Consider the following 27,701-nt stretch of genomic DNA (forward strand, 5'->3'; position numbering starts at 1 on the left):
TTAATAGGAAGAACTGCATGATAGATTTTTCTGACGCTAAACTATCCTCGAATTCCTAGAACACACCCCATGTCCACTATGCTCATAAGTTAAATAAGTCTACAATTTCCTGTACTGTCCTCATCATGTGTCAGAATCTAGCTTATAACCAGCATTATTAAATTAATTGTTATCTTTCCTGCTTTGTCTAACTCTGGAACGAATTTTGTCAAAGAGCAAATTTAATAAAACTCACTTATAAGACAGTCTGGACTTAGACTTTTTTGTAAAAAGAACCGTGTTTTCATTTCAATTTTTTAAATAACTATTGACCTGTTCAACATTTTTATTCCTTCTTGAAGGAATTCCGTTGCTCTGTGTTTTCCAGGAATTTAATCATTTTGCTCAGGGGAATCAGTTTATGATCATGTGGCTATTCTTACTATTATTATATTCTTAGACTATCATTTATTTGTAGTAATTTTCATGTTTTATTATATCTTGTATTTGCATATTTATTCTATTTTTTTTTTATCAGTCATATTGCTTTATTCGAAGGAGCAACTTTTGGCATTCGGTGCCTTGTCTTTTTTTTTTTTTTTTACCTAAAATTCGTTTCCTCAAATTTCTACCTTCTCAAGCTGAATGCTTAGCATGTTTGTTTCTTTTTTTCTTGTTCTCTGATAAATGGATCTAAAGCTATATATTTTCATGCGAGTCTTTTTTTTTTTTAAACTGTGTCTCAAAATGTGGCCATACAGAATTTTTATGGTCATTCAAGTCTAAGTATTATATAATTCCCCCTGGTGATCTCCTCTTTAATCCGGGTGTAATTTACTAGGATGTTATATAGCTTCCAGACATACAGAATGTTTGCGGCCATTCTTCAGCCCCTGATTTATTATTTTATTGCGTGGTCATCAGAGAACATAGTTTGTATGGAGTTGATTCTAAAGCCTGCACGGAAACTTCCTCTGAGGCCCAGAACAAGGATGATTTTTGGAAATCCTCCGTTCATGCTTCGATAAAACTTGCACTCTCTGTGCAACATGTTATGTGCCTATGTCAACTTCAGTTTATTCATCGTGTCTATCAGGTTTTTTACATCATTTTTGGTCTGCCTGCTCTATGACTCGCTAAGATGTAGCGAAACTGATGATCGCAATCGTTGGTTTACCAAAACTCTCTTTCTAACGCCAAAATCCAACTACATCAGTCCCATTGCTTTCGAAGAAAAAAGAAAGAAAAAGGAAGAAATTCTTGGCAGGGCTTGGGTTCATGCCACGCTCATGCCCCTCTTACCCAGACCCGGCTCACCTCCTTCATCAGTTCACCGCTGCTCCATCAACAGCCCTCTCCCGACACACGCCTCACGTTCCCACCCCAGGGAACCCCTTGCTGTGCACAAACAAGAGGGACGCCCTCCTTTCACACCCTGTGCCTGCGCACTGTGACTCTTCCTCCTGGAATTTTCTCCTGAGGCCTATCTGGCTCCTTATAAATACTCACTTGCCCTTCAAGATTCAGCTCAGTTTTCCCACCACCGTGGCCCCGCAGACACCTGGACTGCAGCCAGGCCTTGCCACCTCCAACTCCCCTCGGGTGCCATACCCTCTCCTACCTCTGAGCCTCTGCCCAGGTGGCCGCTCCTCCTGGGGAGGCACTTCTCCAGATGCTTCTATGTCTGCCACGTCTTCGTGACCTTAGCCTGGCCTCCCTTTCTCTTAAAAAAAATTCCTCCCCCTGTTGCACATGTTTCCTTCAGCCACATCTTGCAAACATTTATTGGGTGTCCCTCCCCTCGCACCCCCCCCATTCTCCCACCTCCCTACCCCCATGTGCTATGCTTGTGGTTGACACTGAGTAAAGGGATAAATGAGACTCCAGGCGCCTCCCTGGAGGAATTTCTACTCTGGAGCCTGGAGTGGCCCAACTCAAACGCCAACGGGCTCCAGGGAGGTACCATAAACCCATCCGCAGCCGGATGGCTATGGCGAGACCCCGTCCCATGTGAAGGGCACAGCTATGCCTCGGTCACCACCGCTGCCAGTGTTTGAAAATGTGGGCCCCACGTGACCCCGTTGCCCAACGTTTCGAGAAAAGCCATAAACTTGAAGATGTTGCTAACCAACTCAACTGTTTCTGGAAACAGTACTGAGCAAATGGAAGAAGCCTGTGGCCTGTGGCTGCCCAGGCTTCAGCCTCTGGTCTGGAGGCATGGTGAGAGGGCATCTAATCCAGCCAGAAAGGAGGTTCCCAGGGGAGAGGCCACTTGAGCAGGTGCTGGGTGATGAGCAAGAGGAAAGAGTAGAGAGGATCTGGGGAGACTGTTCCCGGAAGAGGGACAGGAGATCAAATAATAACCTCACCTCGGTGGTTCTGGGCGGCACCCACCTTGCCAGCCAGGAGCAGGGAAGGCCTGACAAGCCTCCCTGGGCGACTGCGTCTGCCTCCACCTCAGGTTGTACAAAAAGGACCTCCCACGCGTGGGGCCCCCTCGTCTGCCTCCACCCCAGACCTGGCCCCCTCCACAGGAATGGTAAAGGGGGAGGAGAAACCAGGGCCCCTTTGCCACGCCTGGGCTGGCACCAGGGGAAGCCGGATTTAGGTACACAAGGCCAGGACAAGACTGAGGCCCGTTTGGTGGAGACGGAGCCCTGGCTTTGGGGGTGGTGATGGGCAGGGCAGGCCCACAGCTTCCAGGTGCCCCCTCCACAGACCTGGCACATCCCTGCTGGAGGACAGCCTCCTCTTTCGCTGTGAGCCAGGCCAGCTTGGGAGACAGGTGGACGGGAGGTTCAAAGAGGGGCGTGCCCTCTCCTTCGGATGGCCCGGCTCCGGCGGGCGTGTACCCCACTGGGTTGTTTTGTCTTTTGTGTTCAGTAGAATTTTCTGTTTTCTGAGGGGGTGGGGAACTATTGGAAGACTTTGTGCCAGAGCCGACAGGAGAGGGGCTCCCAGGTTGTTCTGGCTCAGGGCCGCAGAGGTGAGAACAGGTATGACGAGGCTCCCTGTGCCAGGGGCCCCGCCAGGCCGGCATGCCGCACCCTGCCCCCCACCCCTGTGCCAGTCTGTGAGCGGCGCACGTTCGCTGGGCACCCACTGAAGTGTCTGAGGGTGGAGGGGATCTGGGGGCCGGGAGGGGCTTCAGGAAAGAACACAGAGCAGGGACAGCAGGCAGGCTGTGTCTTGAGAGGTAAGGAAGTGTTTGCCAAAGTGATAGGGAGAAGGGCACTCAGGGCAGCGGGAAGAGCTTGGCAAAGGCACAGAGTGAGAAGATCCCGCAGTATTAGCAAATGCCCGCTGGCTCTTGGATGGGGGCTTATAGTTCAAGGGAATGGGGACCCTGGGGAATGCTGTGGAGCCTGAACTTCATCCTGCAGACCGTGGAGACCACTTAGAGAAGCCACCTGGGCAAGGGAGGAGAGGGGCAAGCCCCGTGATGCAGACCAGAAGCTGTGAAGTCTGCTGGAGACAGAGCCGGCAGGACTCGGTGAACAGGTGCCGGGGACAGGGGCGGGCTGACCAGTCACCCCCGATGCTCAGGGTGTCTGAACTCTGCCAAGAGCCCTTTTTCCCCAGAAGGCAGACCCTGACACCGAGAAAGCTTGGTTGAGTGCAAGGTTTCGCCACAGAAGCTCTCTGCGCACTGACCTTTGTGGGGTCACACTCTCCTAAGGCCCAGAGTGGCACATGGCCTCTGTCAGAGCCCCGGGGATTCTGTTCCTGGGACTCTGAAGCCGTGAGTCCTCCTTTGGCGTCTTAGGGCTCTAGAGCCAAGGGACCCATGGGGCAGTCCAGGATGCACTCTGCAGGGTGCTTTTGGAAGTGAATCCCTGTCCCCAGCAGCAAGGCCAGGGGAGGGGGTGGGGGGCTTGGAGTCGAGCTAAGCTGCCATTGAAAGCTAGCTCTCACCTGGAGACAAATGAGACCCTGGCCTGGTCTCTCGCCTGTTTCTTCAAGCCGCATACTGTGCTAAGTGACCTTCTGCTTAATTTCATCCAATCAGCACAAATTCCAGGGCAGGCACTTTCACTTGGCCTCTTTTAATAAATGGAGAGACTGGGACGCCTGGGTGGCTCGGTCGGTTAAGCATCTGACTTCAGCTCAGGTCATGATCTCGCGGTCCGTGAGTTCGAGCCCCGTGTCGGGCTCTGTGCTGACTGCTCAGAGCCTGGAGCCTGTTTCAGATTCTGTGTCTCCCTCTCTCTCTGTCCATCCCCCGTTCATGCTGTGTCTCTCTCTGTCTCAAAAATAAATAAACATTAAAAAATTAATAAAGTATTAAATAAAAATTAATAAAAATTAATAAATAAAATAATAAATTTATAAATTTATTAATATATTAATAAATAAATTAAAAATTAATAAATTAATAAACACACTCTGTTTCCTCTTTCTCTCTCTCAAAAATAAATAAATATTTTAAAAATTTTAAAAAAAAGTTGTAATCACCTGAAACAACCCACATCCGGGGCCCGAGTTGCTCAGTATCCGTAGGTCTCCCAACCCTGACTCTGTGCTTCTAGGCCTGGCGAGAGAAGGAGCCAGCCCCTGGGAGACACTTTGCCCTCCCCATCATCTCCCATCCCTACCCTCCTGTGCCCTGGGAAGTTGTCAGTCAGATAGAGTGGCCCTGTCCCAAGTTAGTTTTCCTGTCTTTTTTTTTTTCTGCCTCAAAGCAGAAGACAACCCCCCAAATTCCTAAAATTCCAGAAACTGTCAAATAAACCTCTTGTGTCTGTACCATGTGACCTTGGGCAGGTCACACAGCCTCTGTGAGTATGGACCACGAGAGGCAGGTGGGGTGGGAAAGCTTCCCAGCAGGGAAGTCGCCCTGCGCCTGGGGGGCGGCTGTCGAAGCTGGTGCAAGTTGTAAGGCATGCGGGCAGGCACACACACTTGGACTCATGCACACTTGTGTGCCCGGTCACAGAGCCGAGCAAAGCCTCTGGAGCAAAAGGAGGCAGGAGGGTGTCCTTCCCACATGTCCCCTTCCTTCCAAGGCCGCCTAAGCCTCCAGCCCCTGAAGCCACCTTGGGTCAACACATTGGCCAAAGAGGCTTAGCTCCTCTGGCCACCAGCAAAATGCAAAGTGTCCCTGGGACGGTGGGTTTCGGGGCTAGGCCTGCACCCCACCTCCCCCTCAGCCACAACCCACAGCACCTATCATTGTGGCGCCCGTAAGAGCAGACACATGCCCTCAACAAGTGACTTCTCAACTCTCGGTCCCTGCCAGAAAAGTCCTCCCTGGGGCCCCGCACCCCTACACCCTCCGCACACACACTCATTAACATACTCCCACAGGCACACGCTGTCGCGTGCACGCACATTTACACACCAGGACGCATGTATGCACACTCACACAGACGCTCACACAAAGCCCAGCAAGTCTCAGCATACCCCGTCAGACGCTCTTGCCCACAGCGTGGGGCCGGTACCTGTTAAATTATGCCAACTCCACCAGAAGAAAGGTATTCTCTTTTAAATCGATTCTTTTTCAACAGCTGCTAATTATATCCAGGGGTTTGGGGCTTGCAAGCCTGAACGTCCTTCTAACATTCATTAATCTCTCTTTTTAACAGGGAGCAGACCCCAAACTCAGAACCATCCCATGGACAACCACACCTAGCTGGAATTAAATAACCATTTTTGTTTCTGTTGCTTCCTGTAAATGGCAGATGTAAGGTTTTCTGTTTACGGTAGTGGCATGGTTTCCTTTCAGACTGAAGGGTTGTTTTTTCTGGTGTGTGTGTGTGTGTGTGTGTGTGTGTGTGTGTTTAGTGCATTAATCTAAAGAAAAATATTACATAGGTAATGGTGTAGGAAGTTCCAGAAAACGGCACAGGTGGGCAAGATCTGACTGACTCAAGGATCACCTCCAACAAAAGGTCCTTTCTGACCCTCCCCTGTTTGGGGTGCCCCACAGTTGCTATGGTAACCATGTGTTTTTATGTCTGCCGCCCCTGCAGACCCTAAGCGACCTATATCCCAGATGAGCCACCCTGGGCCCAGGGCTGCGGCTCAGCCAGGTCGGTGCTGGGTTTTGTGGAGTGAATGCGTTAGCACCCAGGTCCCGGGCTCCGCCCAGTCTGGCCATGCTGTTCATGCCCTTGCACATTTACGCCGTCTTTGGGTCCAGCCCCGTCTGATGGATCAGCCTCCAGTCCAGAGGCGCAGTGTTGCCCAAATCTAACCTTATCTCTTTCTGAGAAGCGCTGACCTCTCTCCTCAGGCGGGATTCAGTTTCCCCCCTGCCTGCCAGACCCTCCACTGGGATGTGCCCTCACCTCCATTCCTCCAAACCCACCACCTACCTCCCTCTTCCCCAGACTACACCAGCACCACTACTCAGCTCCAGCCCTGCCTCAGTGTCCCCAAAGGAAAGCTGTGGTGTCATCTGTCTGTCCTCCCTTAGGGTCCTCCCGCAGCCAGGGTCACGAGGCCTGAGGGGGCACCTCCCCCCCTGCCATTGCTCCTTGAATCAGATTCTGCTCACTGCCTCCCTGAACCGGCACTCTGGCCTTTGAGCACCTCTGCCTTCAAGACCCTCCCTGCACAGTTCAGAGGATGCTACTCCCTCTTCAGCCCACCATGGCTCCCTATCGCTCACAGAGCAAAGTGTGAGGAGACTGGCATTTATGGAGCTCCTTCCATGAGCTGTAAACTGGGTGGGGGTTTACACACAGCACCTCACTTAATCTTCATGATAACCTGCCAGATGAGGAAACTGAGGCTCAGAGAGGTGAAGTCAGTTCTTGAAGGACAGAGCGGAAGAAAGACAGTCCATGTGGAGAGAATCATGTACAAAATGACACAAGGGCATGAGGGTGTTTTGTGAGTCAGGGAAAGGTTGGGTGTGACTAGAAGCAAGCGAGGAGGCCCAGGGAGCTGGCCTCTGACTTCCAGGGAAGCAGGCTGCAGGAACTTTTTTCTTTTTAAGTTAATTTATTTATTTTTGAGAGAGACGGCGTGGCGTGCAAGCAGAGGGGAAGGGGAGAGAGAGAGGGAGACACAGAATTGGAAGCAGGCTCCAGGCTCTGAGCTGTCAGTGCAGAGCCTGATGCGGGGCGTGAACCCACAAACCGTGAGATCATGACCTGAGCCGAAGTAGGACGCTTAACCGACTGAGCCACCCAGGCACCCCCAGGTCGCAGGGGATTTATACCAAGATTGGCACGAACAGTAGGTGTCTTAGGAAGACAGGATGGAGCGAGGGCGGGGGGGTGAAGTCCAGACCAAGGCAGCAGGACCTCACGAGGAACGGGGACCCACTTGCTAGAATTCGCCAGCTGGGTGTTTCAAGGCCCATGGAGGAGGTCAGAGGCACTCTGAGGTGTCTGGAACACGGGGACTCGGCACCCTCGCTCTCCTCTTCTTACCCCTCCATGCCACCCGACTCGCTGTGCATGGATTTGTCTGGCTGTCATCTCTCCTCACCCCACCACCACCCACAATCCACAATGTGAATTCCACAAAGGCAGGAACTCTGTCCGTTCTGTCCCCTGCTGAAGCCCCAGTGCCTGGCCCCACGCCGCGTTCCAACGAAAATATGACGAACGAGTGAATGATTCAATGTATTCGCCGAATTTGTACTTGGGAAGGTAGAAAAGGAAATCTGTCCGTGGAAAAAGAAAAACAGCTCCCCTCCCTCCCCTGCTACCCTTTCCCCCACACTCCGCAGGTAATCGATGCTGACCTGGGGGGTGTTTGTTAGCAAATCAGTTGGACTTTCTTTTTCTTCCTCTGAATCCCTGTTCTCTAGCAAGAGCCGGAAGGGCGGGTGTGGAGCTCACACACCTCTGACTACCCAAGAGGCAGCGGGGATGGTGGGTGAGAAGACAAGAGACACAGGAGTTGTCCCCCGCTCCCCCGCCCCCTACACAGGGCTGACCCCTGGCTGAATTTCCTCCGTCTTGGCAGTTGCCTGATAAGCCTGTGGGGTGAGAAAGGGGTGATACCTTTTTACCTCCCCCTGGATAGACCAGGGAAGGTGGGGATGTCTGTCCTCTGGTGGTCCTGTCTTCTTCTGGGATGGTCAGACTTTAAAGGAGACCACCCACAGACCCACCGACCTACCCACCTGACTCTGGACACTGTCTGACGTTGCAGCAAGGCCGGAGAAGGAGGGCCTGTCCCTAGCCTTGGGGCTGCGATCTCTGGAACACGGCACAGTGCCCAACGCATGGTAGGTGGTCAACCAATATTCTTGAATGAACAAAGGACTGTCACTCTGAGTGGCTCGTTTTTCCTGGTGTGTAGAGACGCCTTGACTGCCAGGTAGTAACAATTGCCTGCATACTCTCCATGATCATAGTGACCTCAAAAATGGTCACCCACAAAAATGTCACCACGCATTGGTGCAATGCCTTCCTGTAGGCTTCCCTGAGCTGACAGCAACTCTTTTAGTTAGGATGTAAATCACATGCGTGTCTTACAAGTGGGGACAACTTCGAAAGTCACTGCCAGCCCAGGAGGGGAAGCGGGACATTCTGAGGCCCCATCCTGCTTTGCGCTGCCTCGAGGAACCTCTGATCCTCAGGGTGTGTCGTTGGGGACAGGTTGTGGGGAGGTCTGACCTCACCTAAGGGCGGCGGTGAAAGGCTGCTCCGGGGACGGGACATAAAAGCTAAGTTTGAAAGCCAAGAGCTCCTGGCATTCCCCTGGTGGGCGGGCGGGTGGCAGGGTGTAAGCACTCGCTAAGGCATCCCATTGTTTCTTCTTGAAAAACATCAGGCCGAACCGTGCTTCCCAGATCCTTGTTCCTGGGCCGGCTGACCAGAAGCAGTAGAGAGCAGGGACTCCGTGAAATCTGGGGCCCTGGACCGCCCTGGCCTCCCAGGTCACACAGTCCAGCCCTGCCTAGACCTGCTGGCTTCTTAGTGCCCAGCCTGACATCATTCAGGGAAATCTGGGCCTCTCTTGGGAGACTCCAAGCTCCCTAAAGCAGGGTGGGTATCACTGTGTGCCCTCAGTGTCCCGCCCTAGCTGAGAGAGGGAGAGGGAGAGACCTCACAGTCTCCTGCTCCTGGGGGAAGAACTTGGTGAGTGCCAGGCTTAAACAACGGCTGGCCCTCCTGGGTTTGCCCCCTAACCTCCTTGAAGGCTGGGCTATTGGGGGTCTGCTTGGCTGGCAATGGCCTTAATGGCAGTCAAAGACAGGTGGCTCTCAGGTTCAGGGTCTAGAACCTGTAGAACAAAGCCTGGGCCAATCTGAACCGAGGGCTGGGCCGGTTCACAGGGAAAGCCAGAGAAAGTAGAGAAAGTCACAAGGTGCTACTAAGACTCCTGTAGGCAGAGGGAGGGGACAGGAACCACACAGAAGAAAAGGAAACAGAGACGGGGATTGTCCCTGGCCCAGGAGGGAGAGTACAGGGGAGAGGAGTGGAAGTGAACACAACACCCTCAGCAGTCTTGGTTCTGGAGGCTTCTGGTCCAGGCCGTCCATGTGTACAATTACCCCCTTTTCTTCCAGCAAATGGCAGCATCTCTATCCTCAAAACCAAAGTGGCCCTGCCAGCATGCATCCCCCCCATCCCTCGTCGTATTGGTTTACTCTGCGTTCAGGGGACCTGTGGCCCCCACAGATGGGGCTCCTGACTCCTGCTTCCCACGCGGAATCTGTCTCTCAGCCAGCTTCTGGGAGGCACTGGCGGGGGAAGGAAGCCCGCTTCTCTGTGGGACCCCGGGTTTTGTGATTTTCATCATTATCACATGGCACTTTAAAAATCAGATTTATGCCCCGGACTTCCATCACCCGCAGAGCAGCTTAATGCCATAGGTACTTTGTGCTAGTAGGGTCTTTTAGCCCCATGGCACTGAAGACCTTGTTTCGAGCTACATCCAAGAGTCTACCATGGAATCTGTACTTGACAAATACTTGTGGCACTGAATGAATGAATGAATGAATGAATGAATGATAGAAATAGCTAATATTCACTTGCTATACACTGGGCCCTGTTCGGGCTGCTTTTCTATATTATTTCAGTTAATCTTCACAGCCAGCTAAGGGTGAGGCACTGCTATAGTGCCCATTTTACAGATGGGAAACTGAGGCTCCGACAGGTTACATGGTTTGCCCAAGGTCACTCAGCCTAGGCCTTGATCTCACCTCTGGAGTTCTCCTGCTCAGGAAACCTCACCTGCTGGTTTGAGGGATGTCTCACCACCCTAAACGTTTTATAACCAGCACTCAGGGTGTCTGCTGCTCCCCCCGTCCCAGGCTCCTCCCGTCCAGTGAAGTTTTGCCCTGCATACTCCATCCAATCCCACTGGACCGAAGGAAAGAGTAAGTCCCGCACATTTGAGCTTGAGTCAGTTGTGAGCAGCTCTCAAGCCAGGCGGCCAGCGTCAGGGAGGCAGGTGGGGCCTCTCTGCAGCCGCTTGTCTCCCCTCATGTCCGCCATCCATTTAACATGACGTCCCCGCCCCTCGCCAAGTTCCAGCCTACGCCAGGCTCTGAGCAGGGCACTGGGACTGAGGAGAGGAGGGGCCCTAGAGCAACCCACAGGAGTGTCCTTGGGGCCACTGCCCCAGAGAGCCCCCCAGGGGCTCCTGAGAGTAAGACCACCTCGCCAGGCAGTGATCAGAACCACCTTGGTGGCTAAATGAACTTGTGGATGATGACTCAGCTGCCATGCGGGTTAGTAACTATTGTGTCCCTCACAGGCTGGGAACCACGGAGAGAGCCTGCCGGGAGGACATATTGAATTGCCTAGCATTTGTGAGTCTGTGCCCAGGTGACCTTCCTCAGATCCCTCTGTGGGCCAAGGCAAGTATACAGAATAAATCAATGCAAGGGCTGCCCAGGCTCTGTGCCTGAAAATGGCACCCCTGGGGTCAGCAGGGTTTAGAGCAAGCACTGTCATCTTACATGCTGCCACCCCCTGCACCCTAATCCTCACGAAGCTATGGGAGCCTCTTAACGGCTCCAAGACTCCGATGCCCCTCTTGACATGGGGCAGCAGAGGCTGGCTGTGGCCCTCCCATAGCCCCTTGGCCCTCCCTTAGGGTCACCTAAGCTTCCGTGAATAGTTCCCGAGCACTGGGATCGCTTCCAGCCAGCAAGGGGTCAGCCCCAACCCTCTGTGCGACCAGGGCTTTCACCAACAGCTGCACCCTGCCAGCCTCAGGACCAGGAGAGGAGGAGGTCCTTCCTCCCCAGCTTCCCTACATCACTCCTGGCCCAGCCAGGGCAGGGGAAGGCAGAGGAGAATTCTTTCCATCTCCATATCCTAAGAAGTATCCTTTACAGAGAGCTCCCTGTGCACGACCCACTCCCGACAACAGCCCTGAGAGGTCAGCAGCCTGGGCCATCAACCCCACTTGACAATTGGGAAAACTGAGGCTAAGGCCACCACAAGGCCGGTGTCAGAGCTGAAAGCAACCTTCAGAGCTCCAGAACACTCCCCTGCCCTTTCTGCCCCACCCCCACCCCCGCCATGGCAACCATCCCCCATCCGTCACTGACTCCCTGAGAAAGAAAAAGTGGCAGCTGGATGGGACGATCCATAGCTGGGTTGTGACCCCCTGTCCTCCTCAGTGCCCCCATGGGTGGCAAGGCCTCTCAGAGATGGCTACAAGGAAGACCAGGGAAGGGGTGGTCTGCCCTGCCTCCGATGAGACTGGTTTGGGTGTTGGCCTGGGCAGCAACCGGCACAGCAAACTTCTGCGAGTTTAGTCTACACTCTTGAGCACACACGTGCACGCATCGGAGCGTGCGCACACAGCCCCGCCCTCCACCAGCACTCCCCAAGTGCCCCGCGTGTGTGCATGAGAGAGTGGGTGGGTGCCGGTGTCTCCAGAGCTCGCTCAGAGCCCCCCCTGCTCGTGGCTCTGCGTCAGCTGCAACCTTATGCACGGGCAGCCGCCTCTGGAGAATGATTTGAAGGCTCCCAGAAACATCCTTCCCCTCCCCCAAGCCTGCCACGGGCCTTCCCAAGGCCCCGCTGAGATGCAGGATGGGAAGGGACCCCAGCAGCGGTTTCACGGCGGGCCAGGTGCTGTGCTAAGTGATTTACGCACACCCTTCCTCTGTATCCCTGCAACAACCCTGTGAGAGGACCATTATTTATTTCATGGTTCACCACCCTTTTGGTAGAGCTGAGAAAAGGCAGCCTCGGGGAGGTGGACAGAGTTGTTCAGGTCCCAAACAGAAAGGGGCAGACCCAGCACTGAAACCCAGGTGCCCTGGGGTCCACATCAGACTAAGAAAAGAGGCCAAGGGACCAGGTCCTTTGGTGACTCCGGCTTGGCTCAGAATAGAGGAGTCTCAGGAGAGAGAGAAGCCCAAGATGGGATGGCACAGGCCACCCTGAAAGAATTTTCTGGATTTGCAATTCAGCCACAGTCGTCCACAACTCTTTAAAGTAATAAGACCTAAAAGTGGCCAGGGCCGTGCTGTCACCAGATGTGCGTGCGCACACACACACACACACACACACATGCATGAGCATATACACATCCACACGAGTATCCGTGGCAAGAATGACCCTGAGAAGAAGGAAACGTCTGTGGGCTGGGGACAGGGAGAGGGTTCTGGTACCCTGATGCCCGAGGACAGAGATCGATACCTGAGAACGCCCCCTACACCCCATTCTTCAGCCTCCCCAGACAGTTGCTGCCTGTCTAGCAAACCCCCAAGGGGCCCCTACTTCGAGCTGAACCCTGTGCTGGCACACGGCCTGTGTCGGCTCACTGTCCCGACTGTCTCAGACATGGTTAAGCAACATCCCAAGAGGACACAGAGCTGGACTCTGAACCTGGGTGTGTCAGACTCTACAGCTTTGGGTACGTGAGGTGGGGCAGTTTGGGGAATGGAAGGGAGAGGTAAGACACACTCTGGAGCCCAAGGTTCGTTCCAAGAGGGAAGTCTTAAAGGAGATGAAGGCCGCGGACTGCCAGGGACACCTCTTCAGAAAGAATTTTCTAGCCAAGAGGAGGCTCAGAGAAGTTCGAGGCCCACGGTGGGCCCTCGAAAGGGGCGGATGTCCTTTCAGCCCAGGACCTGTCATCTGGGGAGGACGGATGCCAGCAACCAGGACCACCGAGCAACAAAGGCTGGGACACCTGTGTTGGTGGTGGGGGTGACACCAGATCCAAGGTCACCCACTGGGGACCTAAAGGCAGAATTTGGCCCTCAGGTATGTTGTGCTTGGTCCCTACAATACCGGTCCACAAGTGACGTTTTAAAAATCTTGGGGCGCCTGGGGGGCTCAGTCCTTTGAGCATCCAGCTCTTGATTTCAGCTCAGGTCACGATCCCAGGGTTGTGGGATCAAGCCTCGCATTGGGCTCAGCTCTGAGTGTGAAGCCTGCTTGGGAGTCTCTCTCTCTCTCTCTCTCTCTCTCTCCCTCTGCCCCTCTCTCATGCTCACTCACTCTCTCGAAAATAAAAAAATATATATATTTTTTAATCAAATTAGTTGCCAACATTTAAAAATCAGGAGGTTGTTGGAAATCTAACAAGCAGGCACCAATCTGCAGGTGAGTAGCAGCTGTCCACTGTAGAGGGACTTGCACAGCTCCCTGCAGTCCCCACCCCTCCCTAGGGCCCACCCCAGGCTTCTGTGTCCATCCTGCCAGTCCCTGTGGGTCTTCGATTTTGCTAGACCTTGACTGGATGGGGGGCCTTCTAGAACTTAGATGCCAGGTTCTCAGGCAAGTGGACCTATTTCCAACACCTCCTCAATGTGCCGGAACCTGTAGGGAAGCCCCTAGGTGTCGGAGACATACAACGTGACACGACAGTGTGTGCGAGTAACTTGCCCTCCGGTGGGTGAGCAGAATATCAAACTCAAGGAGAAGGCCCATCCCAACACTAAGATTCTGGGATGCAAGGAATAGATTGGAAGCGGAAAAGGAGGAAAATAGACATAAAGGGGAAATGTAACCTGGAGGCCTGGTGGTAAGAATAAGGTGGCAAATATGGCTGCCTTTTTAATATTTCAAAGTCTCTGTGATGGCTCCATTTGGTGGATACGAGTGCATCGTTTAGCTAATGATGTGTAACAAACCAGCCCGAAACTTAGAGGCTTCAAACAACAGCCATTTACTCAGCTCGACATCATGCAGGTCAGCAATTTAAGTCTGGCTTCGCTGGAAGGTTCTTCCGGCCTCGGCAGGCTGGAGGCTGATCTTGGCTGGGTGGTTCATGCATCAGAGATGGGTCAGCGGGGGGCTGGCCGGTCTAGGATGACACCTCTCACGTGTCTGAGGTCGGCTGGTGGTCAGCTAGGACGGTGATGGGGACTGAGCCGTGCGTCTCTCGTCGTCCAGCAGACCAGCTGTGCAGGGTTCCAAGAAAGTGAGCGGGAGCATGCGAAACTTCCTGGGACCGAGGTCAGGACCCGCCGTTTCACAGTCACTTCTGCCATGTTCTGTTGGCCAGAGCAAGTCACAAGGCCAGGCCAGATTCAGATGGTGAGGAAACCAGCTCCATCTCTGATAGGGGAACTACAAAGTCACACCGCAAAGAGTGTCTGTATAGGAAGAATTGTATGACCTACATATTTTCGTCATTGATCTACCACAAAGAGGAAACACACACAAGTGGCTTAAACAAGATAGACTTTTACTTTTCTCTCATATGAAGAAGTCCAGCAATGATTGGGAAGCTCCTTAAGGTCCTCAGCAACTCAGACTTCCATCTTTCTGCTCTGCCACTTTGGTGCACCATCTACCCTTAAGCGGACCACGTGTTCCAAAATAGCCACTGGAGCTCCAGCCATCAAGTCTTCATTCTGGGCAGGAAGCAGAAAGAATTGCGGTGGAAAGGAGAGACGATGCACTTCCCACTCAACAACTTTTGTCCAGGTCCCCTTGGTCAATACTGGCTCTAGACGGGGGCAAGGGATGCGGTCCTTGAGTTGGGGACTTTGCCATCTGAGTAAAATCAGGTTTCCGTGAGGAAAAAAAAAGATATGGAGAATAAATACGAGGTATGAAACTAGCAGCATCTGCCAAAGGGAAGAGAGGTAGACGGGAAGAGTTAGAGCCTCTTGGCGTTTTAACTCTCTCGAGAGCAATAAAGAACTCTTTTCTAATTATGTGATTTGTGAGATTATAAAGAAAATAAACATCCGTGTGCCTAACAGGTAGGAAAGAATGATCAGTCACTACCCCATCAACAGGGCCTACAGACTCAGGACCCGTCCTCAAATCATCTGTCCTGGAGAGGCGACACCCCAACATAGTAAGTCTCCCCACAGCAACCCGCTCCCTCCAGCTGAGAAGCCTGGGAGGGACCCCAGCCCCAGGCAGGGCCCAACTCCTATCCGGATCGTGTCTGCAGGGAAAACCTGGGGGCACTGCCATGCCTTGGGTGGGGGACAGCTCCCCTCCACCCTCGGCCCCCCAGACCTGCCGGCTTCAACTGCATCCCCTTCTCTCACAAGACTTGCTGACTCCAGATGAGCCCTCCAAGGGCCCTAAAGGGGACAATAAACGTCAGGAGAGCCTGACGTCAGAAGGAGGTGATAAAACATAAGAAGCAGACAGAGCTTCTCAAGTCTGGCCCAGACGCACGGGCCCCGACCGTGACTTCCCGCCCAAGAGCCATTTCCTCAGACATCTGCGTAGCCACAACACCTCGCGCGAGAGGCTGGGCCCGGGGCAGAGGACAGAACGGCCTGGGAGCCACAGCCTCAGTGTCAGCCTCTGGGCAAGCAGTGCAGAGTCACGGCCGAGCTGCAGCTCCCTGGAGGCTGTTCCTCCCCCAGCCCAAGGAAGAGCAAAGCCCGTTCCATTTGTCATCCAACGGGGTATTGACCGGACACCCGCTGGCACCCGCGTCCTCTGCCGCAGTCATGTGGCCACCTCCGGGCTCAGTGCTCTCGGCTGACGTCAAGCAGAAGGGATCTGAGCCAGCGAGGGCCACCAAGAATTCTATGGCATAACCTTGCCCCCGTGGAATGAATACCCTGTTTCAGGACCCCCGGGCGCACCTGGGGAAGGAAGGGCGTGCTGTGCGGAGACCTCAAAGCTGGTCCATCAAGTATGTTCCTCATCTTTAGCTCCTGCCAAGTATTCCATTTGAAGAAAGGGCTCCCAGCTATGAAGGCACGAACGAGTGGGTGAGTGAATGGTTGACAGCCGTGCACCGCGAGAGCATCGTGGGTCTACTCCACACGCACTTACCAAGTGAGTAGTAGGTGTGCCGGGCCAGGGGTACAGGGAGGAAAAGACGGGCCGTGCCCACTGTTCCTGCGCAAGACGGTTCAATGACCCTGCTCCCGTTCATCGCCCGTCTGCCCAGCCTGGTCACGTCCTCCCTCCTACCAGCGCCCTGATCTGGGACCCACGACCCACCACCCCACCAGCTGCCCGGTGTTCCTCCCCCAGGAGTAGCCCCGATTGCCGCCCCCGTCGTGGTGGCACCCGCTCCTGGCTGGTGATCGGATGTGGGTTGCCAAAGCTGGAATAGAGGTTTCTGGGGGCTCCGGGACCACGGTTTCTCTCTCGTCCAGAGAGCGTCCAGGATCGACCCTCTGCCTCCTCTTCCGGCCGCCGTCCTGGAGGGGCGTGAGCCCAGAGCCATCTCGTTCCCTGCCCAGAGAGGTTGTCTGCCCACAGAGGAAGCAGAGCCAAGATTGCTGTGGAGAACAGGTGCTGAGCCTTGCCCAAAGGCCCCGCCCCTGGGCCTACAGTTCTGTGAGACCCAGATCACCCCACCGCTTAAGCCTGCTCGTTTGGGGTTTCCGCATCTTGCAGCTGAAGGCATCCCTGTGACCTGGCCCCGTAGGGGCTATGACAGAAGGAACGCTTTTCTGCCTGGGGGAGGGGACATTTGGGCAGAGTGTTAAAAGCGCGAGCTTCAACTGGCCAGAAGGATAAGGAAGGAAGAACATTTCAGGCAAAGGGAATGGCATGAGGAAGAACATGAAAATTTTAAAAAACATAACTTCCTCAGGGTGTGGGAAAGGAATGGGCTTTGGAGGGACAGAATGACACTTGGGACTCTTCTAAATAATTAAGTTCATTCAATCCTCATGGTGACCTACCAGCATACAAATTTGTTCCCCACTTGAAGATGATAATCAGCTTTATCCACACGAGGAGACTGAGGCACAGAGAGGCTAAGTGATATACTCAAGGTCACACAGCTGATGTTAGAGCTGGGATATCCAGTCAAGCGCCTGCTTCCAGCGTTCAGACTCTGAAGCCTGACTGTCGTGTCACCTTGGGCAAGTCATTTAACTCACCCAGCCTCTGTCTTCTCAACTGCGAACTGGGGAGAGGAAGCCCTAATGACGGACCACAGACCTGAACAACAGGGTTTTGTATATTTTGTTTGTGTTTCACTGGGGCCCCCTATCCTTTCACCTTGAGGGAGGCAGTCTCAGGAAAAGGGTGGATACCCAGGGCCACAGGCCTGAGTCTACAACCCCCTTTGACCAGTTTCTTCCTAAGCAGCTTTGGGCAAGTATCTGGCCTCACAGAAATCTCAGTTTACTCACCTGTAGAATGGGACCAATGGAGCAAATGGAACCTGCGTCATTGGGTGACTGACCAGGTGTCTGTTCAGCGCGCCTGGCCAGCCGCAGGGTGGGGAGGGCGAGGCATCTAGGAACACAGACTCTGTCCCGGGGGCTTTCAGAGGCGGCAGAGGAAACCATGGGAGCATGCCTGCACCCCAGGAGAGCGCACAGCTAGAGCCCTGGGAACTCCACAAAGAGCTGAGGGAGCAGAGCCCACAGAGGCACACGGGAATAAGAACCCGGGAGGTCACCAAATAGCAGCTGTCCAGAGCCCGGACCAGCCAAGGAAGCCGGAGAGCAGGCGGGCAGGGTCAGCCTCCTCAGATGCCACAGAGAAGACAACTGCGATAAGAACCCCCAAGTGCCTGTCAGATCTGGCAATTAGGAGGTCATCAGTGACCTTGGTTGGCAGAGGCTGTGGGGGCAGTGGGAGGACAGGAGGCAGGCGAGGAGGGAGTGGAAGCTGGCAAGGCAGGAAAAGCCCTCCCACGAGAGAAGATAAGTAGTAACACCAAACAGTAGCGATAAGGCAGCAGGCTGCGTGGGCCACCAAGTTCTCAGGCTCACCGGCTGGGAGGGGGTGGCCGAACCCCACCCCCACCCCAGTGAGGACAACCCAAACTCCGCAAAGGCGGGACAGGGACTTCCAAGGACACACAGGAAGGTGTGGTTTTACGTTTCAAGTCACCAGGGAATCGCCTCGAAGCACAGTCTCCCAGGATGTGGGGCAGATCCTGCTCCAACGTTGATGTTGTAAGTTACTGTAGACACTTGGGAAGATAGATGTGGGCAGACATCCCATATGGATGCGTGCACGGGTGGATGGATGGAGTCCTAATGATACATGAAAATTGCACTATTTCAAGATCTAAACCTAGCTAGCAGCGATTTAGTGACTACTGAAAAGCAGACTTCCTGCTGATGGTGAGTGGATGGAAACACATAAAAGCAAATGCTCCCTCTCCAGCCCCACCCTTCCCACTGGAATATTTGGATGCATGGATGGATGAGTGGATGAGTGGATGGGTGGGTGGATAGACGAGTGGATGGATAACTGGATGGATGAAACACTATTGGGGTGTACGGGTTGGGTGCATTGGCAACTGACCACCCAGATCGCGGATACATTTGGAAACAAACCAGAGACACAGTATGTTTTCCCATGAATAAAGAAAGTCAGTTAAAACCATCCAGCCTTTTCCTCTAATATGACCATCACTATTTTGGTTACAAAACTCGAGCGTTGCTTCCAATTGCACTCTGGGAATGAGACCATTTTCATTGTATGACTTGCAGCCTCCTGACTTCAAATAACAAAATAAAGTTGTCTCTTATGCTAAGTGTCTGCACCGGGTTGGTCGGATTTAGAGCCCGCAGAATGTAAAGACATTACTTTGCATCTGTAGGACAGGTGTGACAATAGCTATCCCCCACGGCCCAATGGTCTATTAGCCCCGGAGGAGCACCTGGGACAGGGCCCAGCAGCCAGTAGTTGCTCAATAAATGCTGGTTCTTATTTTTCTTTTGAGTCAAACTCATCACCCATTTCAGGGAGTCCTGACCAGGTGGTTTTCCCAGGACCAGCATCTTGACAGGCGTTCTGGGAACAACACTGAACCTCCGTGACAGCACCAGCTTCGCCTAGGCCCCCAGCAAGGCCTCAGATTCTCACTCCTCAGGAGAAGACAGGTCACTCCTCCTCTGAAGCCAGACTGCCTTGCTGCAGGCCCCAGGACAGCTGCCTCCTCCCCCAGGCCCATGGCACATCATCCCTGCAGCCACTGAATCCACTGCTGGCTCTCCTCTTAACAGCTGTGTGACCTCAGGCCAGTGACTTAACCTCTCAGAGCCCCATTCCTCTCATCTGTAAAATGGAGACAATACTAACCCATGGGTGCAAGGATGGTTGGGAGGCTCACATGAAAAATAAGTGTAAAGCATTTGGCTCTGCACCCAGACAGGGAGACTTTAATAAATGGTAAGATGGTGGTAGTCATTTTTATTTTCTCAAATAATGACAATTCACTTTAGGTAGATCATTCAAAATTATGCAAATTAATTGGCCCTCATAATCATGGTGAGACAGGGCAGAGGTTCTCATTCAGATTATGTCCATAAGGAAATGCACTGATCAGAAAGGGTAAGAGACTGGCCTGCGGTCACACAGCAAAAAGGCTGACCTCAGGAAGATGCCTCCAGCTCCTGCCCAGGCACCTTCCCGGGGCCCCCCAGAAACCTAGCAAGACATCCCTTCTGACTGCCCAGGGCCAGGCCCTGCTCATCTTTGTCCCATCTTCCCCTCCCCCTTCTCCAGGCTAACATGATTTCATTCAGCCCCAAACGTGTGAGAAGCTTGGGCTGATGCATAATTCATGATGCCAATTTGCATTCCCTCCACCAGGCCTTCAGCCTCCTCCCCCACCGCCCCCAGCCCAGCCCAGCCGCTCCTCCCAGATCTAGCATCTGCGTTCCCAGTGACATTTTTCTAGCAGCAGTGGTCTGGAAGCCCCATCCCAGAGCTGGAAATGCTTCGTGAATCACAAGGCGGTTCCTTCTCCCGTGGACCTTGTCAGAGCAATTCAGGGGCCTGCCCTTGGGGATCATGAGACAGGCCTCCTTCTGGAACCTGTGTTGGGCAGGTGGGGCCGGAGGAGAGTATGAACACAGCATTTCAAACAAGGCCATGCTGGGGGGGTCTTCTCGTCTTCCCCCTGCCGCCAGGCACACGCATTCCATTTGGGCCCGCTCCCCAGGGTGCTCAAGTCAGGTTCACTGACCTCCCCCTGTGCCCATCCCTTGTCAGAGCTTGCCCTTAGATGAGAAGGTGAGTCTGGTTGAGCCCAAACTCCATGCTCCTTCTGTGGCCAGGACTTGTGGCCCCCAGGCCTCTGCAGAAGAGTTGGCTGAGGCCTAGGGGAGGATGAGGCTTTGACTCTGTGGCCAGGATGGGACTGAGGGAAAGGGGTATAGTCACGGGGCAGGGGGTGGGGAGGGAGGAACACCCCAGGACTGCCTGATGAGAGACATAGGCCCAGTGCAGAGACCTGCAAGGCCGGCCAGACTCCCCCATCCAGATTCCACCCCCCTCCCAGGGAACCAGGCCCAAGGCCCTCCTAGATGGGGCCCCCAGAATGGACAGACATCAGGACATGGTGGCACCCTCTGGGACATCAAGGAGGCCTGTAAGGCCCACAAGGGCATGGCCACCTCAAACGAGTGTCCTGGTGTGGCAGGTTGTGGGGATGGCCAGATTCCCCCGTGGGGGTAGGGGCCTCTGTGGGTGAGAGCCTTGTCAGTCCGATGTGTCCATCCGCACAACAGGTGCTCGGCCACAGTAGGTGCTCGGCCTTACCAAATGCTTCCGTGATGGGTGTCTGCTACATGCCAGGCATCCTGCACAGCCACAGTCTTCAATGCCCAACCCTATTGGCATGTGGAAAAAAAACAGGGAGGTGATGTGGTCCATCCAAAGTCACACACTGGGGAAGGACAGCCGGGCCCTCTGCCGCACCCCAGGACCTCGGGGCAAGGGAGAGGGGTGGAGCACGTTCCTAGCAGAGGAGAGCCCCTCCCGCCAGCCCCGCGCCAAGGCCAGGCTCCGTCCGGACCCGGGCACTCAGCAGTGAGCGCAGGAGGGAAGAGATAGTTCGCTTACCCTTATCGGGCCTTATCGGTCAGTAGCCATGATGAGGTCAGTGTGCAGCTCCTCGCCCTTCACCTCAGCCCTGCCCTCCTGGGCCCCTCTGTTGTGTCTCCCAGAGGTGGGTAGACTCAACTGGCCATCTTGCCATCTTTAGGCCAGAGCTGAGGAGTCCCAGATGAACTCGCTGGCAGGCATCTCCAGCCTTGGGGAGCCACAGGAGGTGAGCAGGAGCCTGGAGGCTTGCCCAAGGGGCCCTGGGAGCCCAGTGCCCTTTCTAGAGATGGCCTTTGAGAGCACTCGTTTCACCCAACTTGACCTTGGTCCAGAGGACTTCCTTCCCTTGGTGTTCATGGGTAAAATGAGGCACAGATCAATTACATCTCTTTACAAGTCCCAAGAAAAAAGGGAGCCCCCGGCACATGTCCCATGTCTCCTGATTACCCGCTGTTCCCTTCATTACCTCGTGGAGTCCTCAAAATCATCCCTGTGGTGGGTGCTATCATCCCGTTTCTCTAGGTGGGAAAACCGAGGCCAGTGAAGTTATTTGCCCATGGTCGAAATGCTAGATGAACGATTGGTAGAACTGGACATCCAGGCCCCAGCTAGCTCCCGAGCTGTGGGACTCTGACCGTGTCGTCACCACCTGCTGAGCCTCGGGGTGGTCTGGCAGTTCATGCTGTGCGACTAGAGCCGGGTGCCTGGGTGATAACCCCTAGCGGTGTGACCTGGCCACATTCTAGTTTGCCTCTCTGTGACACAGGGTCATGACCACGACTGCCTCACAGGCTGTCCTGGGACAATGCATGGCAGGTGCCCAGGGTGGGACCCAGAAAATGCCCAATACCCATCGGTTCCAGCCGTCACTAGCTCTATCGCTGGTAAAAGGGATGGAACAGAGCTTGGAATGTCTAAAACCTTACAGCTCGGAGGTTCTCGAACTTTAGAACATCAGCATCACCTGGAGCGCTACCCAGCCCCCAGTCTCCGACACAGCAGGTGTGGGGGATGGGGGCCCAAGGATCTGCATTTGTAGAAATTCCAGGTGAGGCTGAGGCTGCTGGTCCGGGTCCTCTATGGGGACACAGCGTAGATCTTGACGTTGTAAAAATCCACAGAGGGGCACCTGGGTGGCTCAGTCCGTTGAGCGTCTGACTTCGGCTCAGGTCATGATCTCATGCTTCATGAGTTCGAGCCCCGTGTCAGGCTCCATGCTGACAGCTCGGAGCCTGGAGCCTGCTTCGGATTCTGTGTCTCCTTCTCTCTCTGCCCCTCCCCTGCTCGTGCTTTGTCTCGCTCTGTCTCTCAAAAATAAATAAATGTAAAAAAAAAAAAAATCCACAGAAAGCCCCACTGACGGGGTGAAAAATCTGACTGCTGGGCTCAGGGAGACAGCTTGGGGTGGATCCCTAGAGGCCCAGAAGCAGGAGGGCACAATTAAGTCCATAATTGTGCCCTAATTGTTGAGCGTTTACTAGCCTTATCTCTCCGGACTGTGATTGTCCCCTATCCCCAGTTGCCAGGCGGCTCTTTTGGGTGGTATTTGCTCTCAGGCCAGAACCTTGGGTGGCAGGTCACAGTCAGTGCTCTTCCCTCTCCCCTCCCCAGGCACAGCCAATCAAATAATGCAGCAGTTTCTCAAATGAAGTACTGGCCTCTGGCAGCTGCCCCCCCCCCCACCACCACCCCCAGCACCCACTGAAGCCTCCCACCAACGGGGAATAGATGCGGACCATCTCCATGGCACAGAGGAAACACCAAGGCTCAGAGACACCAAGCCACTTGCCCAAGGTCACACAGCCCTAAAGGGGCCAGCCTGGTCACAATCCCACAGCGCTTTTCCAGCTGCTCCCCCGTCATCCTCAGAATAGCAGCTCACATTTCGCAGGGCCCTCCCAGACTAGGTCTGAGGCCACCCGCCTGAGCCCCTTTTGTCCTTCATGGCACTGACCACAGTCGCAATGAAATCGGTCTGCTTCTGGTTGGGAGCTCATGCCTCTCTCCTACTGGGAGCGCCAGCACCGTGAAGACAGGGGCTGTGTCTCTCGTTCCTCGCCAAGCCCCCAGAGCTTGGCACCACCACCACCACCCCCCCCCACCCCCAGCACCGCACAAAGTGAGCGCTCCCTCAGCATTATTTCGTGAACGATTGCTGACCCGGATGGTGCCACAGAGCTGCCCGGGACAGCCAGCTCAGGGGGCAGGCCCTCTGCAGGTAGGGACTCGGAGCTCCTGCCTCCCCCCGCGGGCCCCTTTCCCGGTGGGGCCCAGGAGCCCAGGGGAGATGTCTCTCGTTCTCAAAGACTTCTTGATCCGGCCAGCCCCAAAGCACTTGGGCACAGCCCCATAGCCCATAGCCCATTAGGGGCCAACTCATTCCTGGGTCCCTGTTTCTACCTCAGGTAGCCTCAGGGGATGGAAAGATCTGCATGGGGCCGACACAGTGCCTGCCCTGGCCTCTGGCGTGGACCTCTGGGCTTTTCAAAGCACTCGTCTTACACCAATGACAGCAGGATTCTTCACCATCTAAAACTGAAGTTTGAGAAACTTGACAGAAAGCCACGGGAGAAGGGAAGGGGGAAAAATAGATACAAACAGAGAGGGAGGGAAGCAATCCGTAAGAGACTCTTAAATACAGAGAAGGGTTGATGGGAGGCAGGGGGAGAGGGGAAAGTGGGAGATGGGCACTGAGGAGGGCACCTGTTGGGACGAGCACTGGGTGTTGTATGGAAGCCAATTTGGCAATAAATTGTATTCATAAAAAATTTTTTTTAAAAATAAAATATAATTGAAGTTTTGCCAATCTTACTTTTCCACACCTGTGAAATGGGAAAAGGCTTACAGGGTGAGCAGTTGTCCTGGTTTGTCCGAGCCCGAGGTATTTCTCAAGGCGCAGGACTCTCAGTGCTAAGTGAAGCAGTCCCAGGCCGAAAGGAACGGTTGCTCATGAGAAGTTTGACAAGCACTTGACACGTATTTTGGCTCTCAGGCTGCGGAGGAGAGGTTAAGGGATTCGCCCGTAAGATGGCCCAGCAAGTCAGCTGACCTTGGCAAAGACACCAATCATCGTCCCTGCCTCCTGGGTCCGCTCACCTGCCAGGTGCCCCTGGCACCCATTCTCCGTGGCTCTGGCCAAGGGTCTGCACACGGTTGGGGGAGTGGGGAGCTCGCCAGGTAGAGAGAACCCCCCAGAGGGAGTTTCAGCAGCCTGGGGGGCTGGGGGGGCAGCCCCCTCTGCCCAACTCCCTGCCTCACCTGCCCCTCCCTTCGAAGCATTTTCCTCCAACAAACATCATCAAGTTCAAAACAAACATTACCGTTAAACCCAGCTGCCAGCCATGGCGCAACCACTGTGCAAGAGGCTGGTGGGAGAGATTGTTCGCTCTGCTTGGAGGAATTGGGGGAGGCGCCGAGCACCCTGCCAGAAGGGACCTGCGCCCGGCTGGGGATCAGTACACTCTGGGAACCCTGCAAGGTCTTCAGATGGGCCAACCCAGGGATCCTGTAGGGCATGGCTCTCCAGAAGCCTAGCCAGCCAGTGTGGCCAAACGGTCAGGCCAGGGGACCGGGGCAGCCGAGAGGCTCAGGTTTCTTGGGACTCTGGCCTTCCTCAGGCCTGGGTTCAAACGCAATCCGTGTCCCTGGGCAAGTGGCTTAACCTCTCTGAACCTGCTCCCTCATCTCGTCTTTCCTGAACAGCCTTCCACGTGCCAGGCATTGGGCTGGGCACCGTATGTGAAGGACGTCACTTATTCCTCAGTGCAACCAGGCAAGGAGGCTGTGCAGAGGTGAGGTAACAAGGCGGAGGTCACGGGCTAGAAAGTTAGCACGGAGGCGCCGGAGGACCATGGCTGGCACGCAGGTTTTGCTCCAACCGGCAAAAGCACGTGTTTCACCTGTGACACAGAGAGGGAACAACAATGAACGTGGGTTTCTTTCCTTCCACCTTTTTATTTCTGAAACCCCAGTGCCAGGCGAGCATCAGCATACAGGAGGCGTTCAGTGAAGGTCTCTGGAATGAATGAGTGAACTGTTTCCTCCCGTGAGCGACTGTAGCAAAAACGAACGCCCCACGAAACGGGTGCTTTCCCATGGACAACTCCTCGGGGATCTGGTTTTCCAGGCACGGATGTCTCCATGCCCATGTGCATCCCCAGCAGCTTCTCTGGGAGACCCTGTGGTCAGGCACAACACCTACTGGAAGGTGGATAGACCCGCTGATGGGTTGACGGCACCAGGGACTCGAGGGTGCCTGCCCCCCAGCCAGCTTCTTGCTCTAGCCCCCTCAGACCCATGCGCCCCCACCCTCCCTGCCCACCCAGGACTCTGGCCGTTGCTCTGAATTGCTGACCTTCCTCCGGGGGTACACAACACCCCAGCCCCGCCCCCCGATCTTGCTGCTAACTTACTTTTTGGATTAGCGTTGTGTCTGGATTAGGCACAGCCCAGCACAGTCTCTAGAGATCAGCTCCTAGGGTAGAAGCCATCCCTGGATAGGCTCAGTGGGTCCTGGGGTTGGCGGTGAACTTTGCGGGGTGGGGGGGTGGCTTTCCAAAGCGTGCACACCTTCTGGAACATCTTGAAGTGAATCTGCCTACAAGCAGCCTGCGGTAGGGCCCACAGCCACGCTCCCAGCCTGGGGTGCACATATACACCAGCCAGACTAAGAAACGGGAGGCTCAGTGGCCGGTGTGGAGCCCTGGGCCTTGTTCTCTGGGTCTGGACCAGAAGGCAGTCTTGGGCCGCAAGGGCCAAGAGACTCTTGAGCCCAGAGCCCAAGAGCCCAGAGACTCTTGAGTGGGAGAGACTCAGAGTAGGGGAGTAGGCCCAGGCCACAGAAATAGAGCCAGAAGGGCTAGAAGTTTCGAAGTCTGAGTCACCTGCCCCCTTGGGGGGTGCAGAGGCCCGTGCTCTCCCCGACTGACACCCTCTCCCACCATCCCTCCCCCACCAGCCCACATAGACTCTCCATCCCACCCCCCTCCCTGGCCTTCTGCAGCACAAGCTACTTACCTCTGCCCACCCGAGGCTGCTTTCTCTCTGTCCTGCCCCAGGCTGCAAACCTGCCTGCGGTGATTTTCTGTTGCTTTCCAGATTAAATCTGGAGTCGACAGCTGTGTGACCGTGGGCAAGTCACTTAACCTGAGTCTCATTCCTGTCACATGTAAGTGGTGGTAAGGGACACATGACACCCCACGTGTTGAAGGGCCAATATCTTTCCTGCTCTTCCCTCTCCTTCTCCTCGGCTGGTTATTGAAGGCCAGCATCACCTCCCAGCTGCACGTCTACCTTCTTCCCAATGTGGAGCCTTGGCTCATGCTAGCCCAATTTCCTGACTCTGCCCCCGCTTGTACCAAATCACACCCACCCCCAGGCCTTGGCCCACGGGGAGCCCTTCTCCTGTCCCTCCAGTTACCCACACCCCACGCATCATGTCAGCACCCTGGGAGTGACCCTGGAAACCACCCCCACCACCCCCAGTCCTGATCAACCATCCCTCTCTGGTCCCCACCGCCAAGAGAGTCACATGCCAGCGTAGCCGTTGGTCAGACCGGCACGCGGGAGTCCGCCATGTTTTCTCCTGGACCCCTCTTGGAGTGCTGGCTGCTGGGAGCCGGGGGGCATTTTCTGCTTCTCCCACAGAAGCCCTGGGCTGTACACTCAGCAGGCACATTTGCTGGCCTGACATACCTGATCCCCAACCACCACCCACGTCCAGATGCCCTCCCAGACCAAGGGCCCCATTATCATAATGAAAACGATCATTTGTCGCCAGCCCACCATGAGTCAGGCACTTGTACAAATACTGACTTGCTTAATCCTCACGGCTCTGCATGTAAGTACTTATTAGCCCATTTTACGGACAAGGAAGCTAAGGCTCAGAGAGCTTGGGTAAGAGGCCAGAGTCCCCAGCAAGGATACAGCAGGGTGGCAGGCAGACTCAGGCCTGTCAGGTTCCGATGTGTCCACTGCACGGCGGGCAATGCCCAGAACAGCGCCCTATAGCACGTCCTGGCAGGATGATCCCCACCGTCTGGGGTCCCCAAAAGGGACAAAGGAATGGGCTTCTGGCTAGACTGAGGTTCTCCCAGACTTAGGAATCTTGCCACAAAGCCTCCGCTGTTCTGCCTGTAAATGGAGTGAGGCCAGACCCACCAAGCCAGGCGAGAGCACAGAGGTGCTGAGGCTGGAGACCACAGGACACGTGGTGGGGCCGAAAGGAAGTGTGTGAGTGTAGCAGCCGCAGGAGCGTCAGAGCAGCGGTGGGACTGGGGCGGGGTGGAGGGGAGGACTAGACGTGGAGCGGGGGGCACAGGCGGGCCCGATGGTGGCGGCCTGGCTGGGAGCCTCTGGAGGCTGCACCTTAGGGCCTCACTCTTCAGTTTATAAGTTCCATCTGTTCACAGTGTGGAGGGCCAGGGAACGAGGGAGTCCCGCTAGGAGGTGTGGCAGGGAAGTGACCGGGGCCTATATGGTAAGGCACCGGCCTAGGGACAGGGAGAAGCAGACAAGCACAGACAAGATGGCTCCAGAAGTAGAATTAATGGTCCTGGCTGGTGGACTGGGTGTGGGGCAGGTGGCAAAGGGAGTCAAGATGAGACCCAG

The 27,701-nt window shown here is 54.8% G+C and overlaps 1 protein-coding gene and 1 long non-coding RNA gene across 4 annotated transcripts; both read right to left on the reverse strand.

The window, feature by feature from the left end:
- Positions 1 to 14,076: 14,076 nt before the first annotated feature.
- Positions 14,077 to 17,720, reverse strand: LOC122228822. 3 transcript variants are annotated; one of them, XM_042954182.1, is made up of 5 exons: positions 17,435 to 17,720; positions 16,356 to 16,540; positions 16,116 to 16,181; positions 15,923 to 16,029; positions 14,077 to 14,935 (listed from the first exon to the last, which is right to left on the reverse strand). In XM_042954182.1, exons 1-5 carry the CDS (start codon positions 17,599 to 17,601, stop codon positions 14,615 to 14,617), a joined length of 846 nt encoding a protein of 281 aa, XP_042810116.1. In that variant the 5' UTR covers positions 17,602 to 17,720; the 3' UTR covers positions 14,077 to 14,614. The 3 variants fall into 3 exon arrangements, with proteins under 3 accessions (XP_042810116.1, XP_042810117.1, XP_042810115.1); XM_042954183.1 differs by adding an exon at positions 15,339 to 15,406 and having other exon boundaries at positions 14,077 to 14,719; positions 16,116 to 16,540; XM_042954181.1 differs by having other exon boundaries at positions 16,116 to 16,540.
- Positions 17,721 to 19,910: 2,190 nt separating this feature from the next.
- On the reverse strand, positions 19,911 to 21,777 carry LOC122228823. The gene is made up of 3 exons (XR_006206765.1): positions 21,559 to 21,777; positions 21,111 to 21,437; positions 19,911 to 20,878 (listed from the first exon to the last, which is right to left on the reverse strand). It is a non-coding gene; the product is annotated as an uncharacterized LOC122228823 (long non-coding RNA).
- Positions 21,778 to 27,701: the final 5,924 nt, after the last annotated feature.

This window comes from Panthera leo, chromosome C1 (assembly GCF_018350215.1).
Source record: "Panthera leo isolate Ple1 chromosome C1, P.leo_Ple1_pat1.1, whole genome shotgun sequence".
NCBI lineage: Eukaryota > Metazoa > Chordata > Mammalia > Carnivora > Felidae > Panthera > Panthera leo.

Excerpts from the sequence above, each read along its gene's own strand:
- LOC122228822 (XM_042954181.1), bottom strand. The coding sequence starts at position 17,601 with ATGCTCCCATGGTTTCCTCTGCCGCCTCTGAAAGCCCCCGGGACAGAG. Across the intron at positions 16,030-16,115 it reads GCACACCTACTACTCACTTG|CTGGGAGCCCTTTCTTCAAA; the intron begins GTAAGTGCGTGT and ends GTGCCTTCATAG. Across the intron at positions 14,936-15,922 it reads GCACGCCCTTCCTTCCCCAG|ATGCTGCTAGTTTCATACCT; the intron begins GTGCGCCCGGGG and ends TCCCTTTGGCAG.